Source organism: Mustela lutreola, chromosome 4, assembly GCF_030435805.1.
Source record: "Mustela lutreola isolate mMusLut2 chromosome 4, mMusLut2.pri, whole genome shotgun sequence".
NCBI lineage: Eukaryota > Metazoa > Chordata > Mammalia > Carnivora > Mustelidae > Mustela > Mustela lutreola.
The window spans coordinates 196419683-196434844 of record NC_081293.1 but is presented as its reverse complement, the minus strand read 5'-3'; the positions used below and the strand labels follow the sequence as shown (position 1 = coordinate 196434844).

At 64.9% G+C, this 15162-nt stretch overlaps 1 protein-coding gene across 1 annotated transcript in view; it reads right to left on the bottom strand.

The window, feature by feature from the left end:
• LOC131829919 (SCO-spondin-like) overlaps positions 1-15162 on the bottom strand; it is a 53348-nt gene that overhangs the window by 4073 nt on the left and 34113 nt on the right. The window contains exons 63-94 of the mRNA XM_059172195.1: positions 14909-14961; positions 14535-14741; positions 14239-14409; positions 14057-14136; positions 12858-13027; positions 12285-12331; positions 11981-12172; positions 11720-11890; positions 11259-11459; positions 10830-10926; positions 10521-10720; positions 9997-10163; positions 8545-8705; positions 8138-8361; positions 7971-8012; positions 7643-7798; positions 6949-7158; positions 6617-6784; positions 5444-5575; positions 5110-5356; positions 4684-4836; positions 4549-4595; positions 4015-4359; positions 3490-3663; positions 2766-2896; positions 2412-2536; positions 2164-2210; positions 1609-1887; positions 1309-1467; positions 1017-1133; positions 400-538; positions 58-260 (exon numbers count right to left, since the gene is read on the bottom strand). Coding sequence (XP_059028178.1) covers positions 58-260; positions 400-538; positions 1017-1133; positions 1309-1467; positions 1609-1887; positions 2164-2210; positions 2412-2536; positions 2766-2896; positions 3490-3663; positions 4015-4359; positions 4549-4595; positions 4684-4836; positions 5110-5356; positions 5444-5575; positions 6617-6784; positions 6949-7158; positions 7643-7798; positions 7971-8012; positions 8138-8361; positions 8545-8705; positions 9997-10163; positions 10521-10720; positions 10830-10926; positions 11259-11459; positions 11720-11890; positions 11981-12172; positions 12285-12331; positions 12858-13027; positions 14057-14136; positions 14239-14409; positions 14535-14741; positions 14909-14961 — 5015 coding nt within the window. The remainder of the gene's footprint in view (positions 1-57; positions 261-399; positions 539-1016; positions 1134-1308; positions 1468-1608; positions 1888-2163; positions 2211-2411; positions 2537-2765; positions 2897-3489; positions 3664-4014; positions 4360-4548; positions 4596-4683; positions 4837-5109; positions 5357-5443; positions 5576-6616; positions 6785-6948; positions 7159-7642; positions 7799-7970; positions 8013-8137; positions 8362-8544; positions 8706-9996; positions 10164-10520; positions 10721-10829; positions 10927-11258; positions 11460-11719; positions 11891-11980; positions 12173-12284; positions 12332-12857; positions 13028-14056; positions 14137-14238; positions 14410-14534; positions 14742-14908; positions 14962-15162) is intronic.

Genomic DNA, 15162 nt, shown 5'->3' with positions numbered 1-15162 from the left:
GGGCCTAGCTCAGCCACCCCAGAGGGAAGGGCAGGTACCCACCATCCAGGCGCTCACCAGGGCAGGGCTGCAGGTTACATCCCCGCCTTTGCTCTGTGTCCTGGGCCTCGCATGGCCCCCCCGCAGGTCCCTCCTCGCAGCTCCTATGCCGCTCCATGGTGCCCCCACCGCAGGGAGCAGAGCAGCTGCTCCAGGATGACCATGGCCCAAGGACTGGGCACTCGCGATGTGGGCACATCAGGGACCCATTGAGACAGGTGCTGTGGACAGGAGTCAAGGGCATGAGTCAAGGCAAACAGAGTCTTTGTTTCCCAGGAATGCCCATAACCCTGACCTGCCCCAAGCCTCCCACCCGCAGCTCCCTAGCACGCCCCCCCAGCCACCAGCAGGCAACCATACCAGTTATTGCAACCCAGCTGTGCCACCTCGCCGGGGGCCACCACCCATGAGGCATTGGGGCTGGGAAGGCCACAGCGGCAGGAGGAGATGGGCACGCAGAGCCCATCCTGGATCAGCTGGCCAGGAGGGCAGCGGCAGCCTGGGGTGGGGGTGGGGAAGACAAGCACAACCCGGCTCCAGCAGGCACACGAAGGATCCCTGGTTCCCTCCGGCAGCCAGTTGGGAGTCCAAAGCGTCAGACTGATGCTGGAGCACCCTCTCCCACGCCCCAGTCCCCACTTGACCTGTTCTCCACACTGTTTCCACTGCGGGAGCACAGGAAGGGGTTGCTCTAGCCCGCCCTGTGTGGGCACTACCCCAGGAAGCCCTGAGGCTGTCTGAGAGTGTCCTCACGGACACAGCCCGGCTTGGCTGAGGCTCGCTCCATGCGAGAGCCTGACTCACTTGCTGAAAGCAACCCAAGGATCCACTCTCCTGCCCTATAACCCACGATCCGGTATATGAGCACACCCGCCCACAGGTCTCCTGCTCTCTGGCCGCAGGAAGGCAGTGAAGCGGGCTGCCCTGGTCAGGGGCCCTAGGGGCCCCAGGCTGGGTTGCTAGCACGGCCTGGCTACCTGGGCGGCACGGTCCCTGCAGACACTGCACGCGGTCCCAGAGGTCAGCACAGCTTCTGGGACACTGGTTGGCACAGTCAAGGGTGGGCACGGTGTCCCGGGCTTCACAGCTCTCCCCTGAGGGCCAGAAGGTAAATGTCTGTGTTGGGGGCCAATGCTCAGGCCCCAGGACAGCCCCTTGCCCTCCCCCGCATGCCTCCAGGAGCAGAGGCAGCACTGCCCCGGCCCTCGAGAAGCTATCTTATACTGCACAGCCCCCAGCCCCTCCCCCAGATGCCGTCACGGGGGTTACCGGGGCAGGGCCCCACGTTGCAGCTCTCAGTCTGAGCCCATGGCCCCCGGCAGCCCCCTCCAGGGGGGCCCCCTGCCTCTCTCCAGCGCAGTCGGAATCCCCCACTGCAGGGCACCTGGCAGGCGCTCCAGGGCCCCCAAGGACTCCACTGGCATAAGTCTGGGGAGATAAAATGGAAGTCAGAACCCAGTGCCCACCTGCCCTCTGCCTCTTGCTTCCAGCCCAATAAACAGCATGGCCCAGCCCTACTCTCATTTCAGGCTCCCTCCTGCCCTGTTGGTCTTTGCCGCTCCTCATTACCATGGCAGGCCCTAGGGTCCGGGCAGAGGCGTTGCTGGCTGAGTGGTGCGGTGCAGAGCTCTGGGTCCCCAGCCCATGGCCTCCCTGTCTCAGGGTCCAGACACAGGCGATGGCGGTGCTGCTCCGAAGCCAGCCAGGGGGCCAAGGTCGGGGAGGGGCCAGCTGGGTGCTGAGACCAGCGCTCCTCTAGGGCAGTCCTGGAGGCAGGGGCCAGCAGGCCAGCAGGCAGGCAGGGCCCACAGGGTGACCACTCGGACCACCCACTCAGAGGCAGAAGGCCTAGGAAGGGCAGCGAGTGGGCACGGTTCCCAGGGACCCGACCCCAGACCACAGACCCCAGACCCCAGTGGATGGGAATGGAGGAGCCCGAGTTATGAACAGGGAGGGCTGGAAATGGGAAAGGCTGTAGCAGGTTGCAGAGCTAGGGTGGGGGGCCCACAGTCCTGGTTTGCCTGGGACTGTCCGGGTCCTAGTACTTAGATTTCCAGACTCGGGAACCCCCTGCCAGTCCCAGCAACTGGGGACAGCTGGTCTCCCAAGTGCAGCGAGCGTTACCGTGACAGCCCTGGCTGGTGCACTGCAGCTCCCCGCGCTGGCACTCACTGTGGGAGGGGAGCTCAGGGTAAGACTGGCGATGCAAGACCCAGCCCAGAGCAGGGGGTGGGGGCTGGTGGGAGGTGACCCGAGCCCGATGAGATTAGGGTTGGACCTGGGCCCTGGGGGATTTCCCTGTGGGGCCTCCTGCTCGCCTCCATTCCCTGGCCCCAGCCCTCTGAAGCCGCCTCCCTGCCCGCCTCGCTCACCACTCCTTGCAGCCCAGGCGCAGGCGGTCCCCAGGGGCCAGGGTCAGCCTGGCTCCTTCCCCTGTGAGGTGCAGGCAGCTACACTGCTCTGGGGGAATGCAGCCCCCGTCCTGCTCCAGCAGCCCCTGACAGCAGAAGGGGACACTGCGATGGGGCTGCGTGGCAGCCATCTCTACCTCCCCTAGCGCCATACCGTGTCTGCTCACGGCTGGTGCACGCGATGATTTGCCGGCAAATGGGTGGGCACGTGGCCACGAGGCAGAAGGGAAGGACTCCTCAGAGGCATCGTGCAGAGGGGATGGAGTGCGGCAGGCTCCCCCTTCTCCTGGGGTGCCCCCCAGCTCCACCCCTCACCTCAGGGCAGTAGCAGCCAGGCTGGCAGGGCGGTAGGTCCTGGCAGAGCCGATGGCTCAGATGTGTGGTGCAGAGCCCGGTGCAGGGGGAGCCACAGGCCTGGAACTCAAAGGGAGGGGTGCAGCTGTCTCCTGTCGGGGAACAGAGCTGATGGGGGGCCGTCTGGAGACACCATCCACCGCCCAAGCCCGGAGCACAGAGTACACGATCCCCTCGGGGCCCCCTGGGGGTCTACCTGTAGGAGTGCAAGCCTGCCCCCGTACTGCCCTAAGGACTGTCTGGTGTCACCCCATCAAGCGCCCACTCGGCCCCCAGGGTGGCCTCTAGGGAGGGTCATGATGGTTGGGGCTCTGAGAGCCAGGTGGCTGCGTGGAGGATGGGGCCTTCGGGGAGCAAGGGGCCGGCCAGACGCTCCCGGGGTGGGCGGATGGGAGGCAGGAGGGTGGCTACCACAGGACGTGGGCAGGTCTGTGCCCCGGGGTGCAGGTCCAAGGGGACAAAGCCTGCAGCTCCCAAGTGGGGGAAATCACAGCAGAGCCAGGCGGGGAGAGGAGCAGGGGGACGCGAGAGGAGCGGAGTGTGAGGCGGACGAGTAACTGGGCTGCGGAGGGCAGGGGTCTGGGGGAGCAAGGACACCTGCTCTGAGGGCCTGGGGGCATGGAGAGGAGCCAGGAGGCCCTGCCAGGGCTCAGCTGTCTGGCTTCTCACTCCCGGGGAGCCTCACCTGAGCAGTTGGCAGTGGGGCAGGGCCGAAAGTGGCCGTCCAGTCGTGTGCAGGCAGAGCCCGCCCCGGCCTGGCCCGCTCCAGGTGCCGGGCCCTGGTGCCGGTAGCGCTGCTGGACCAGCACCTGGCAAGAGCACCGCGTCCAGCTGCTCCAGCTGCTCCAGACGCATTCCTCTAGGGACCAAGGTGGGGGGGTGCTGGCCAGGCTCCTCCAGCCTCTCCCCTCCCTCCCCTCCCCTCCACTCCACTCTCATCCCCAGCCAACACCCTGCACAGGAAAAGGGCAAAAGGGAGCCAGGAATTCAGACAAGTCCTAGTCCGCTGTGTGCCCTGTCACCCAGGGGCACATCCCAGTGAGCTCAGAGGGAGAGATGGTGAGAAGAGGAAAGAGCTAGACAAAGCACTGGGGAGATAGCTCCGTGTTTGCGGGGGGAAATCTGGGCTTTGGGGAGCCACGTTACTCCCTGAATTTTCTCGAGGCAGGAAATCAGGGCAGGGGGCTTTTGCTGCCCAGTGCACACTCACCCAGGCAGGGCCCTGGGTAGCAGGCCTGGGTGTCCAGGTGCAGGAATGTGCCGTTGCAAGTGTGATCAGCTTCGGCCAGTGGGCAGGGGCAGGACCCAGAGCGGGAGGCCAGGCCTGAGCCGCAGCTGCGGGAACAGGGTCCCCACGGGCCCCAGGAGCAAGCCTCCAGCAGCCCCAGGCAAGGCTGCCAACCACAGCGCTGCGTCTGGGTGTCAGGGCCCACACAGGGGGTCCCCCTGTGGCTGGGGGCCAAGCCCGTGCAGACCCGGGTACGAACCTGGTTTCCACCTCCACAGGAGACAGGACATTCAGACCAGGGGGACCAGAGCGTCCAGGCCCCAGGTACTGTGGGAGGGCACAGGTGAGGTTAGAGAAGCCAGAAGGAGCAGAGGTCCCCAGGGACGGTTGGGCCCTTCATGGCAGAGGGAGTGGCAGCACCTCCCTTCCTTCCCTCCTGGGAGGGACATGTGATAGGGAGCAAGCAAATGGCTGCCTGAGGCTGGGGGAGGGGGGGACTGGGATGAAACCCCAAACCTGCACACTCCACGTCTTCACATATGATGCCCTCTGGGGTGCAGGAGCTGAGGGGAGGGAGCTGGACTCAGGTCTGCTGTCCCCCAGCAGGACCTGACAGACCCCCCCCCCCCCGGGCTCCCGCCCCAGGCTTACCACTGTCGGCATTCGCCCTGCAGCCAGCTGTCCCCCAGGGTGTGGAGGCGGGCACCGTGCTGGCACAGGGGCGGGCACGGGGGCTGAGGGCAGGGCTGGCTCTGGGACTGCTCCTCCCGACACTCCGGGGCCCATGAGCCCGATGTGGAGGACCTGGGTGGGGCCCAGGGCAGAGAAGCTGAGAGGTGGCCCCGGGGCCTTCACCACTCCTCCATCTCCTGGTGACACATGTGACACACAAACCTGGGGTGGCTAAAGAAAGCAAGGATAACCAGGGACAAAAGCTGGGGCCAGGGCACAGAGGATGTGCCACCGGGGAGGGGGGGGGGCGGGATCCAGGAGCTCTGTATCAGAGAGGGAGACTGAGTCCAGGCCGTGGGAGACTGGGGCTGGGGGAGGTGACGCTAGCCTAGCCCAGCCCCATACCGGAAGCGGCTCTGCTGTCCCTCAGGCCCGCACGAGCGGCTGCAGGGACTCCAGGATGACCAGCGGCTCCAGGAGCAGTGCGCAGGTGGCGGGCAGGGCTGAGCCGTGCAGGAGAGCCACCCCGCATGGCAGGTGCAGGTGCCGCAGGCCTCCTGGTGCCGGCTGCCCGGGGCCCAGCTCTGGCCCTGGGCATCTGTGCACTCACAGTGCCCAATCGGCACACAGCCACCGTCCTGCTCCAGGAAGCCTGTGGGGGAGGCAGCCCTCCAGAGCTGTGCCGGCACCCGGGTCCCACCTGCCTTCCTACCGCACCGTGGGGCCGCCCCCACCCTACCGTCAGAGCAGCGGCAGCCCGGCTGGCAGGCCTGGCCGTCCTGACACGCGAGCCCCTCCTGGAGATCTGAGCAGCGGCGGGGGCAGCGGTTGGCACAGCTGACCATCTTCATGCCTGCTGGGCAGCCCTCCTCTAAGCAGAGGGGAAGGACCAGAGTCAAAAGGGCTCATTTGCGCCGGGGCTCAGAAGCCCTCCACCTGCCTGCCGGGGAACCACTCTTAACCTCCACGAAGCTATACTCTCATCCTTCTCCCCATGTTGGTGACCATGGAAACATGGGGCCTTGGGGAGACCCCTGGGATTGGGATGTTCTGTAAGACAGGGAGCCCTTCTTACCTACCTGGGGGTCCTAGCACCCAGCCTAGAACCCAGTAAGTGTCTGAGCTGGACTGAATTTGTGCATCTAAGAACATGTTCACCTACACGTGTCCGGCTGGAGGGGACAGGAGAGCAGAAGGTCTTAGAGTAACCAAGGTCCATGGGGTCAGGGAGCTCAGAAAGACCAATAAGGGGGCACCTGGGTGGCTCAGTGGGTTAAAGCCTCTGCCTTCAGCTCAGGTCATGATCTCAGGGTTCCTGGGATGGAGCCCGGAATCAGAATCTGGCTCTCTGCTCAGCGGGGAGCCTGCTTCCTTCCCTCTCTCTCTGCCTGCCTCCCTGCCTACTTGTGATCTCTCTCTGTCAAATAAATAAATAAAATCTTAAAAAAAAAAAAAAAAAAAGATCTCTCTTAAAAAAAAAAAAGAAGCAAAGAAAGAAAGACCAATAAGGAGCCAAAGCTGGGCGGGCCGTGTCTGGCTCCGCCCACATGCCAGGAGCAGGCGCGTCATTCCTCACTATAACCCTCAAATCCTTTGGAAATCTCCACCGGCTGGGGCTGGGTGTGGGGCTGGGCGATCCTTCAGGAGCTGGAGGGTGGGCAAAACTGGGAGAACGAGTTCTAGTGCAGGGCGGAGGCAGGCAGGGGCATGGATCCTAGCAGCTCTGCCTCCGCCACAGCGAGCTCCCGCCTAGCGCTGCCTCCTGCCATCTACCCCTGCAGGGCCCTGGTTTTCCCAGCTGGTCACTGAGTGTCTCCATCACGAGGTGTTGTGGGAGTTGAATTAGGGTTGGGAGGGAAGAGCTGTGTAGAGCGCAAAGGCCACCAGGGATGCCATGTCCCCACTGCCGTACCACAGGGCAAGGGATTGCAGAGCCGAGCGTGGTGCCTCTCCCCAACACAGGGGGCACCCCCATTCTTGGGTGGGGGGCTGGAGCAGCTGCGGCTCCTCAGGGATCGGCCCCCTCCACAGCTCCGGTCACACCAGGACCAGGGACTCCAGCGTGACCAGCCTCCAGGCACTGCATGGCAGAGAGAAAGGCCACATGAGGGGTCTGGCTCAGGCACAGGTGCCCCCACCACCACCATGTACCAGGAGACCAGGACAGGGTCCTGCGCTAACACAGAAGCACCACAGGGAGGGGCCCGGGAAGGGCACACACTGGTCCCCAGCAGCCCTCCTCACCCGGGCAAGCCCGCAGGTTGCAGAAGCGGCGTTCCTGGTAAGCGGTGAGAATGTCGGGGCACCAGTGCCCGCCGGGCCCCGGGGGACGGTAGGCCCGCAGGCGGCGCTGCTGGCCCACCCCGCAGCTTCGGGAGCAAGGTTCCCATGGGGCCCAGGCGGTCCAGGAACAGTTTCCAGCCACACAGCCAGGGCTGGAGCATGGCGGCAGCTCTGCGGGCGGGGACAGGACAGGACGGAAGGGAGAGCTGGAGCCAGCCTTGACTCCCCCGCCTTAGCCCGAGTGCAGACCCCCGCATCACCTAGGCCACCGGGCCCTCCTCCAGACCTTCAGGGTCTTGTTTCGGATCTGATACTGGCTGCTGTGGGTGTTTGGCAACTAGGATTCAGGGGGCCTTGGTCCCAGACTCACCAGGATGCTGAGGGGCGGGGGAGGACTGGCCTGTGTGGGCAGGGCTCCCCATCAGCTGCATGGGCTGGTTCAGAGCACCCCGGGTCCAGAGTCACACATGGACTCCTGACTCGACCTCAGGCTGAGAAATCGGTATTTGCTCCAAGGGTATGAGATGTTGGGGTTGGAAGGTTGGACATGGCTTGGGGGTCAGAATGAGCTGCTGGAGGGAGGATGCTGGGCTTAGAGGGGACGGCTGGGGATCCGACATGGGTCAGGGTCAGAGCTCAAGGCTGGAAGGCACACCTGTGCAGGAGGGCAGGTTGCAAGGGCGCTCCTGGGAAGGGTCCCCGCTGGTGCAGTTTGCCAGGCAGAGGCGAGTGCGGCTGCGCCAAGCAGGGTGGGTGGGGTCTGTGCAGGTGTGAGAGCAAGGGGACCATGGGGACCACGGGCCCCAGCCGCCTACAGGGAGAGGAGGGAGAGGCATCTCCTGTTGAGTCAGCCCTGGGCTCCTGGCCTCCCAGAAAGCAGGGCTGGGGAGGGAGGGGGCTCTGGGCTTGTTTTCCCAAAAGGTGGCCGTGTGTGAGTGGTAAGGGAAGCCTGGTGGGGGGGGAACCCATGGAGTCTGGGCTACCTGGAAGACTTGTCACTGGCTCCACTGTGGACCCTCCAGCCCCTGTGCCAAAGAAAAGCCGAGTTCTAAACCCACCACTACCTGATTCAGTCCTTCCCTCCGCTGGGTCTCCCATGAACTGTCCAGGCCCCGAGCACAGCCAGACTAGCCCTTCCTGCTTCCCTCACCTGGGCAGTCCGGGCTGGGGCAGTACTTGAGGTCCTGGAGGGGTCCTCCGCAGCCCTGGCTGCCTGGAGCGGGGGAGGGCTGCGCACACTGGCGGCTGCGGGTTTGGGTGCCCAGCCCACCACAAGAGCGGGAGCATGGGCCCCATGGCCCCCAAGGACCGAAGTGATCACTAGCCTTGGAGCAGTCCGCCATGGAGCAAGACAGCCTCCCATGCACACAGGAGCTGCGGAAAGACATGGGGGTGAGGGGCCGGGCAGGATAGACCCTGGGAGAGAGGGGTGGGCAAGGGTCTCCACCCCGAAGAGTGAAGAGACAGCCATGGTCGGTCTGGCTGGGCAGGGGCAGGGCAGCCAGTGCCTCCCCCTCCCTGGGCTCCAAATGTCCCCCACTCTCACCACCCCCTTACCAGTTCCTGCAGCCCATACGAAGGCTCTGGCCTGAGCCCAGCTCATCCCCAGGCCCAAGGGTCTGACCGCCCTCTCCCAGAATGGGGGGCCGAGCCGCAGGGTCAGCGCCAGCCGTTCCCAGCTCCTGTAGCAGCGCCGCGGTGAGCACGCAGGGGCACTCCTGGCAGGGTGGGAGCAGAGGGGAAGTGGCCATTGCACAGGCCCAGGGTGGCTCCCTGCACCTGGGCACTGCTGCGAAGGGGGGCGGGGAGGAGGTGCATGGGAGGCTGGGGGGTTCCCAGAAGAGCAAGTGGGGCTCTGTGAGTTGGGGGCATGAACGTGAGAGACTAGTGGCCGTAAGCTTGACCCGAGACAGCCAGCGGCTTTCCTGCATACAGCACTTAGCTAGGACCCAGGCAGGGTCAGCAGAGGCCCTTACGGGGTGGGACTTGGAGGGGTCAGGGAAGTGGAAAGAGCCTCAGCCAGGAATCGGACACCTCGTTCCTAGCTTTACGGTAACTGGGTCCCTTTCCTTCCCTGTGGCTCTCGCGGCAGCATCAGCTCTATGTCAAGCAGGTGGCTGCTCAGACCCTTCCGGGCATGGCATTCTGGAACTCTGGGTGGGGGCAGCCACTGGACACTGGCTTCAGGATTAGGATTAAAGACCGGGAACGATGGGCGCCTGGGTGGCTCAGTGGGTTAAAGCCTCTGCCTTTGGCTCAGGTTGTGATCCCAGGGTCCTGGGATCGAGCCCCACGTCGGGCTCTCTGCTCCGCGGGGAGCCTGCTTCCTCTCCTCTCTCTCTCTGCCTGCCTCTCTGCCTACTTGTGATCTCTCTCTGTCAAATAAATAAAATCTTTAAAAAAAAAAAAAAAAAAAAAGGACTGGGAACGAAATCCCCACGCCCCTGGAGAGCTCAGCAGAGCGCAGCGGGCACCTGCCTGCTGTCTGGACCCCATGGCAGGAGACCAGGAATCTGGGGCCAGGCAGAGTCCAGCTGAGGGTATGCTTCCCCAGTGGGGTGGCGCAGGGGGCAGTCAGGACCCACAATTCCCGGCTGCGGCCTCGATGGCGCAGGACACATGGGGCGTGGCAGGAAATTGGCCTGGGGAGCAGGGGGAGCACCTGGCCACACGCCAGTCACGGGTGGCTCCTCGCTGGATGCCATGCGGGAGCCGGGCGCCAGGGAGAGCCACTGCGGAAGAGCAGGAGCCCAGACCAGGCCCCGTTCCGGAAGCCAGCGACATCCTGCGGCAGTGTCACCCCAGCTGTCCACTGCCTGACCCACCAGGCAGCTGAGGCTACAGAGAGCCTCGCAGGCCAAACACTCGCCTGGGGTCACGTGAGGGAGAGGGGTGCTGTCCAGAGGACAGGTTCTGCAGGGGTGAGCGGCTGCAGGTGAGAGGGAGGAAAGGCAGTGGAGGGGAGGGGAGGGAGGGGGGCCTTGGGCTCCGCGCTGCACGGGTTCTGACCTGGACACAGGACAAGCGGTGCTGGAAGGTGCCCATGGGGCAGTGGCAGCCCTCCTCGCAGCCAGCAGAGAAGCAGCCAACCTGCTGAGTGACGTGGGCACAGGAGAAGGGGCACCCCTCGCCGGGCGGGCACTCCCGGTACAGACGTCCGGCCGGGCAGCCTGCCTCTGGGGCAACACTTGGGTCAGGGCCCAGCTCTGGCCTGTGCTGCCCAGAGCGGTTACTTCTATACCCACCCCATGCCCCCATGACCTGCTTCCTCACCCCAGCACCCACCCTCCCATGGCTCCCCAGTTGTGCCCACGACAGCCTCCCTGGGGTGTGCCCCTCAGGACCAGTGTCACACCCTCCTACAGGTTCCCCTCCCTGAATCTGGCTACTTCCTCCTGCACTTGCCCCAGGGAGAGGGCAGCCCACAGGGATGGGGTGAAGAGGTCAAAGACACCCCTGAATCCATGTCAAAGACCGACATGGGAATCCGAGTTAAGTCAGAGCGTGAAGAGCAGAACCGGGTTGGGGCTCACCTCGGCAGACCTGGGTGTGGCAGGTGCGGCTCTGGCGAGCAGGCCCAGGGCAGGGGGGCCGGGCACATCTCCGGGAGCGGAGTTGCTCCCCCCCTCCGCAGGAGACACTGCAGTCTTCCCAGGGCCCCCAGGAACCCCACATCCCAGGACCAGGGCAGCCAGGCACCTCCCGGCACTGCAGGGTGCCCTCCATACAGGTGCTGGGGACAGGGAGGGGGACCTCAGAAGACAGGACCCCGGCCACCTCCCCCCTAGGGCCCTACTGCCCAGCTTGGCAGCCTACTCCCCACCCTGCTTCCCTGGGCTCACCAGTTGTCACAGGGCCCAGTCACCACCTCTCCGGGTTCCAGCCTCTCCCAGGAGCTGAGCCCAGGCCCTGCGGACCGGCTCTGGTTCTCAGGGATCCCTGAAGGCATGAGTGGGGGGTAGGACTCCAGATAGCTCAGGGTGCCCCCCACCCTGAGTCCCTCCACCTAGCCCACTGCCTTCTACCTCCCTCCCTATCATTCTTCAGCCCCTGGTGCTCCTGGGCCTGGGAGATGGAAGCCCGAACCCGGGGCAGGCCCGGGACGCCGTGGGAGGTCCGGGAGATGAACGCCCGGAGCATCGCAGGGGACAGGCGGCCCGTCCCCATCCTGCCGCTCCAGGCTGGGCCCCATGGGCAGAGGCCAGGCAGGCAGGCACTGCAGTGCCTCGGGGGGGGAGGGTCCCTGGGAGAGGACAAGGGGAAGCACTGACCCATGGCTCCAGGCTGGTAGTGGCAGCGGCAGCGGGCGGGAGGCACACAAAGGCCATCCTGCGACAGCTGGCCGGGGGGGCACCCACAGCTGGGCCGGCAGCCCGCCGGACCTGGCTGACATATGCTCCCAGGAGACAGGTCCTGGCAGGCGCGGGGACAGGCCCACCCGCATGGGAGAAGACTCTGGCCACCCTCACAGTCTGTGGCAGGAAGGAAGCAAAGACAGTGAATGCTGAGCGGGGCCCAGCCGGAAGGATCCCCGCACGCAGGTGGCCAGCCCTCTGGCCACACCTCCCTACCTGCTCTGGCCTTCCACCTGGCCCCAGGATTACAGGGTGAGTGATCTAAGGGCAACCCCAAGAAGGAAAGGACGTGCAGGTATATACTGGGGCCAACGGTCAGAGGCAGTGTCTCCCTAGCCTTCTAAGGGACCCTCCCAGACCTCCGCAGAAGCCCTCACCTGGGCATTGTGTGGAATTATCCTGGCAGGGGCGACTCTGCCTGTAGCCCCCAGGGCAGGGCCTGCCTCCCTCAGGGGTGGGGGGCCAGATACACTCCCGACTTCGCTGGGACTGCCCCACGCACGGGTCACAGGGAGACCACGGTCCCCATGGGCTCCAGACTCCATCCGCTGTGCCAGGAAGACAGAACCAGCTGTGCCAGGAGGACTAGGAGGCGCCCAGCCCACTGAGGTTTGAGCAGACTAGTGGGGGCATCTCACCTGGGCAGTCAGGGGAGGTGGGGCAGCTCTCCTTCTGATGCTGGGCCCCTGCCCCCCCTGCTTCACCAGGGCATGGGGTGCCCCCGTGCTGAGGAGCGGGGCAGGCGCAAGCCCTGGAGCGAGTCCTCGTCTGACCCCTGCAGGGCTGGGAGCACGCTGTCCACTCCGACCACGAACACCAGCCACCCGGCACTGCAGGGGACATGGAAGGGCACTGGGGCACAGGCATGCCTTCCCCAATTCCAGCCCTCTCAGTGGCCCTGGCCACTTTTCCTCGCCTCCCTCCGAGCTGGGACATACCTACCTGGGCAAGGCAGGTCTGTGCAGTTCAGCCTCCCCTCTGAGCAGGTGCTGGGCAGGGCACACAGGCACGGGAAGGAGAGCAGCAGCTCAGCCCCGCCCCTGCCTCCACGCGCACCCCTCCTAAGCTGCCTCTTCTCTTCCCCTTCCCCCCATGCTCCCCTTTCCCTTCAGGGTCTCAGATGCCCCCGCCAGCCACTCTCCAGAGCATCTAGACCCTACTGTCTGTCCTATTCAGGGACCCCTCAGCTGTCCCGTGGGCTCCCTGCTGGTCACTGGCCGGTGTGTCCTACTGAGGAATGACCAGAGGCCATCTGCTGCTGATAGGGGCCAGACAGTGAGGAGGAACACCGTGCCTGCCGCCCTTCCGTCCCCTCTGAGCACACACGCAGCTTGCCATGTCTCCCAGAGGGCAGACACAGCAATCTGGCTGCCTCGGTTTCCCCACCCATCGGTGCCTGCCTGCATCTCCTCGGGGATCATGGGAGTCTAACCTGCAGCAGCTGAGACCCAGGAGAGCTCAGGTGCAGCCTGCCCTCCTCCCAGGCCCCCGCAGCTGCCCACGAGTCCGCCTCACCAGTAGTTGCAGCTGTCGGGCCCGGGAAGCCGAGCCCCCGGCCGGTGCCGCTCCCCGCTCAGCAGGTCCAGGCAGCCGCAGTGGCTGGGCGGCACGCAGAGGGCCCCGTCGGCACTCAGCACCTGGCCCGGTGGGCAGTAGCAGCCGGGCTGGCAGTGCCACACACAGTGCTGGGGAGGCCACAAGGGAAGGCCTGGGTGAGCAGGAGACAGGGCCGAGGGGGCCAGGAGGGGTGCTCTGCGGAGTGGGCGCGGAGCCACAGGGAAAGATGAAGGGAAGGAGGCACGAGATGAAGGAGGCAGAGTGGGGCAGGCGGGGAAGCTGTCGAGCTCTGGCTCACAGGCACTACCTTCAAACACAGTTTCTCCCTCCTCCCCACCCCAGCGCAGAAGTGGGGAGGGGGGACGAGAGCCTTCAGGAAGGCCCTGGTGGCTGGGGGGAGGGTGTCCTCCAAATGTGAACCCTGTGGAGGATTCCATGGGGGACCTGGCCAGTACCTGAGAACCAAGGCATCTCCCAGACCTCCCCAGAACGTAGGACAGCACCACAGAAAGCTGGCTGAGGGCACGGGGTCACCTGGGAAGGAGCTGGGGTCCCCTGGGGAAGCCAGGAGTCAGGCCCAGGCCCTCTTCCCCTCCCTGCTCAGCCCCTGTAGCGCCTCCCTGACCGCTCTTAGACGCCTGCGCAGGGCCTCATGGCACCATCCCTCGGACATCCCTGATTTGGGTCTGTTCCTCTCCACACTGCAGGCTCCCTGGTGCCGTCGGACCCTGTGCGCCTGCGTGCCTCTGTCCCTCTCCATGGTGCTGGCCAGGCGTTGAGGGACGTCGCCCCAACCAGCACACTAATGCATACACGCGTGCACATGTACTCTCACACTCAGGGTCCACACACTGAAATGCTCGTGGTGTTTAGGATGATCTAGTGGGATGATTCCTTCATAGGTGTTTATGTTCTTTTTGTAATAAAATTCAGGAAGGCCTGACATAGTGAATGCAAGGTTGCTAGATGAGACTCAGACAGCCTCTGGAACAAACAGGAGCCAGCCCGGTGGGCACAGATCCCACTCCTCTCCACCAGTGTGAGGCGGCCCCAGGTCCAAAGGGGTCATGACCCAAAGCTGTAACCTCCCCTCCTGCAAAAGGAACCCTTGGGGCCGGAGGTCAGGTGGAGGTTCGTTCCGAGGGAGCTGGACTCACCAAGAGGTCGTCACAGGAGCGAGGACAGGCAGGGCCACAAGGGCTGTACTCCGCCCCCTGAATGGCGGTGCAGTTGGTCACTGGGGAAGGGACAGGAGGGGCTGAGAGCTGTGTGGGTGGTCCACTCCAGCCCATCTCTCCAGAATGCTCCTTGCCCCTTGTCCCCCCATCCTGGCCGGTACCTGGGCACGGCAGAGCCTGGCAGACCTCTCCTTGGGCCCGAGGCCCCTCGCAGTAATCCCCCAGGCCCTGGGGTGGAGGCTGATCACAGGCTCGCAGCCGGCTCCGCAGGCCTCCCCCACAGCTCCGGCTACAGCTGGACCAGGGCCCCCAGGGCCCCCAGCCCCCAGCTCCTGGGAAGACAACAAAGGAAGCCGTTCTTGGGGTGGGGGTGGGGGCTGGCGGGGGGCCAGCCGGTACAAGACAGCGGGTATCCCCAGAGCACGGAGGGCACCATCCTGGGCACCAGGGGACTCACGGTCACACCCTGGCAGGAGGCAAGGTTCTTCCTCAGCATCAGGGCCTGGGCAAAGTGGGGTAGGCCAGGTTGGTGGGGATGGCAGGGCCAGGGCGGACGGGTCCATGGTGGGAGGCCCAGAGCAGAAGCGGTGCCGGTGGCGTCGGGCAGGGCCACAGGAGGCTGAGCACTCGCTCCATGGGGTCCAGGGTGACCACGTGGGCTGACCTGGGGTGCACAGGAGGGAAAGGCAGAGCGGGGACGGAGTGAGCGTGGGCTGGAGGCACTGGCCTAGGCAGAGCGTCCCCCCCCCCCCCCACACTCCAACCAAGCTTTCCTCCCCTGATAGGGAGCTGGCAGGGGGGCACCGTAGGGCGTGGGGGCCCCCTTCTCACCCTCCTCACAGGGCCAGGAGGTGCAGTGGGTGATAAGCCCAGAAACACAGGAGCTGGAAGAAAACAGCAAAACGTCACAGGGCTGTCACAGGCGGATGCGTGTTCCCGCAAATTCCTTCATTGACGCCCGAACACCCAGGATTCAGAATGTGACCTTATTTGGTGAAAAGGTCTTCACAGAGGTGCTCAAGTTACAGGGAGAGCACTAGGGTGGCCCTGGTCGAACATGACTTGTGTCCTACAAAGGGGACATC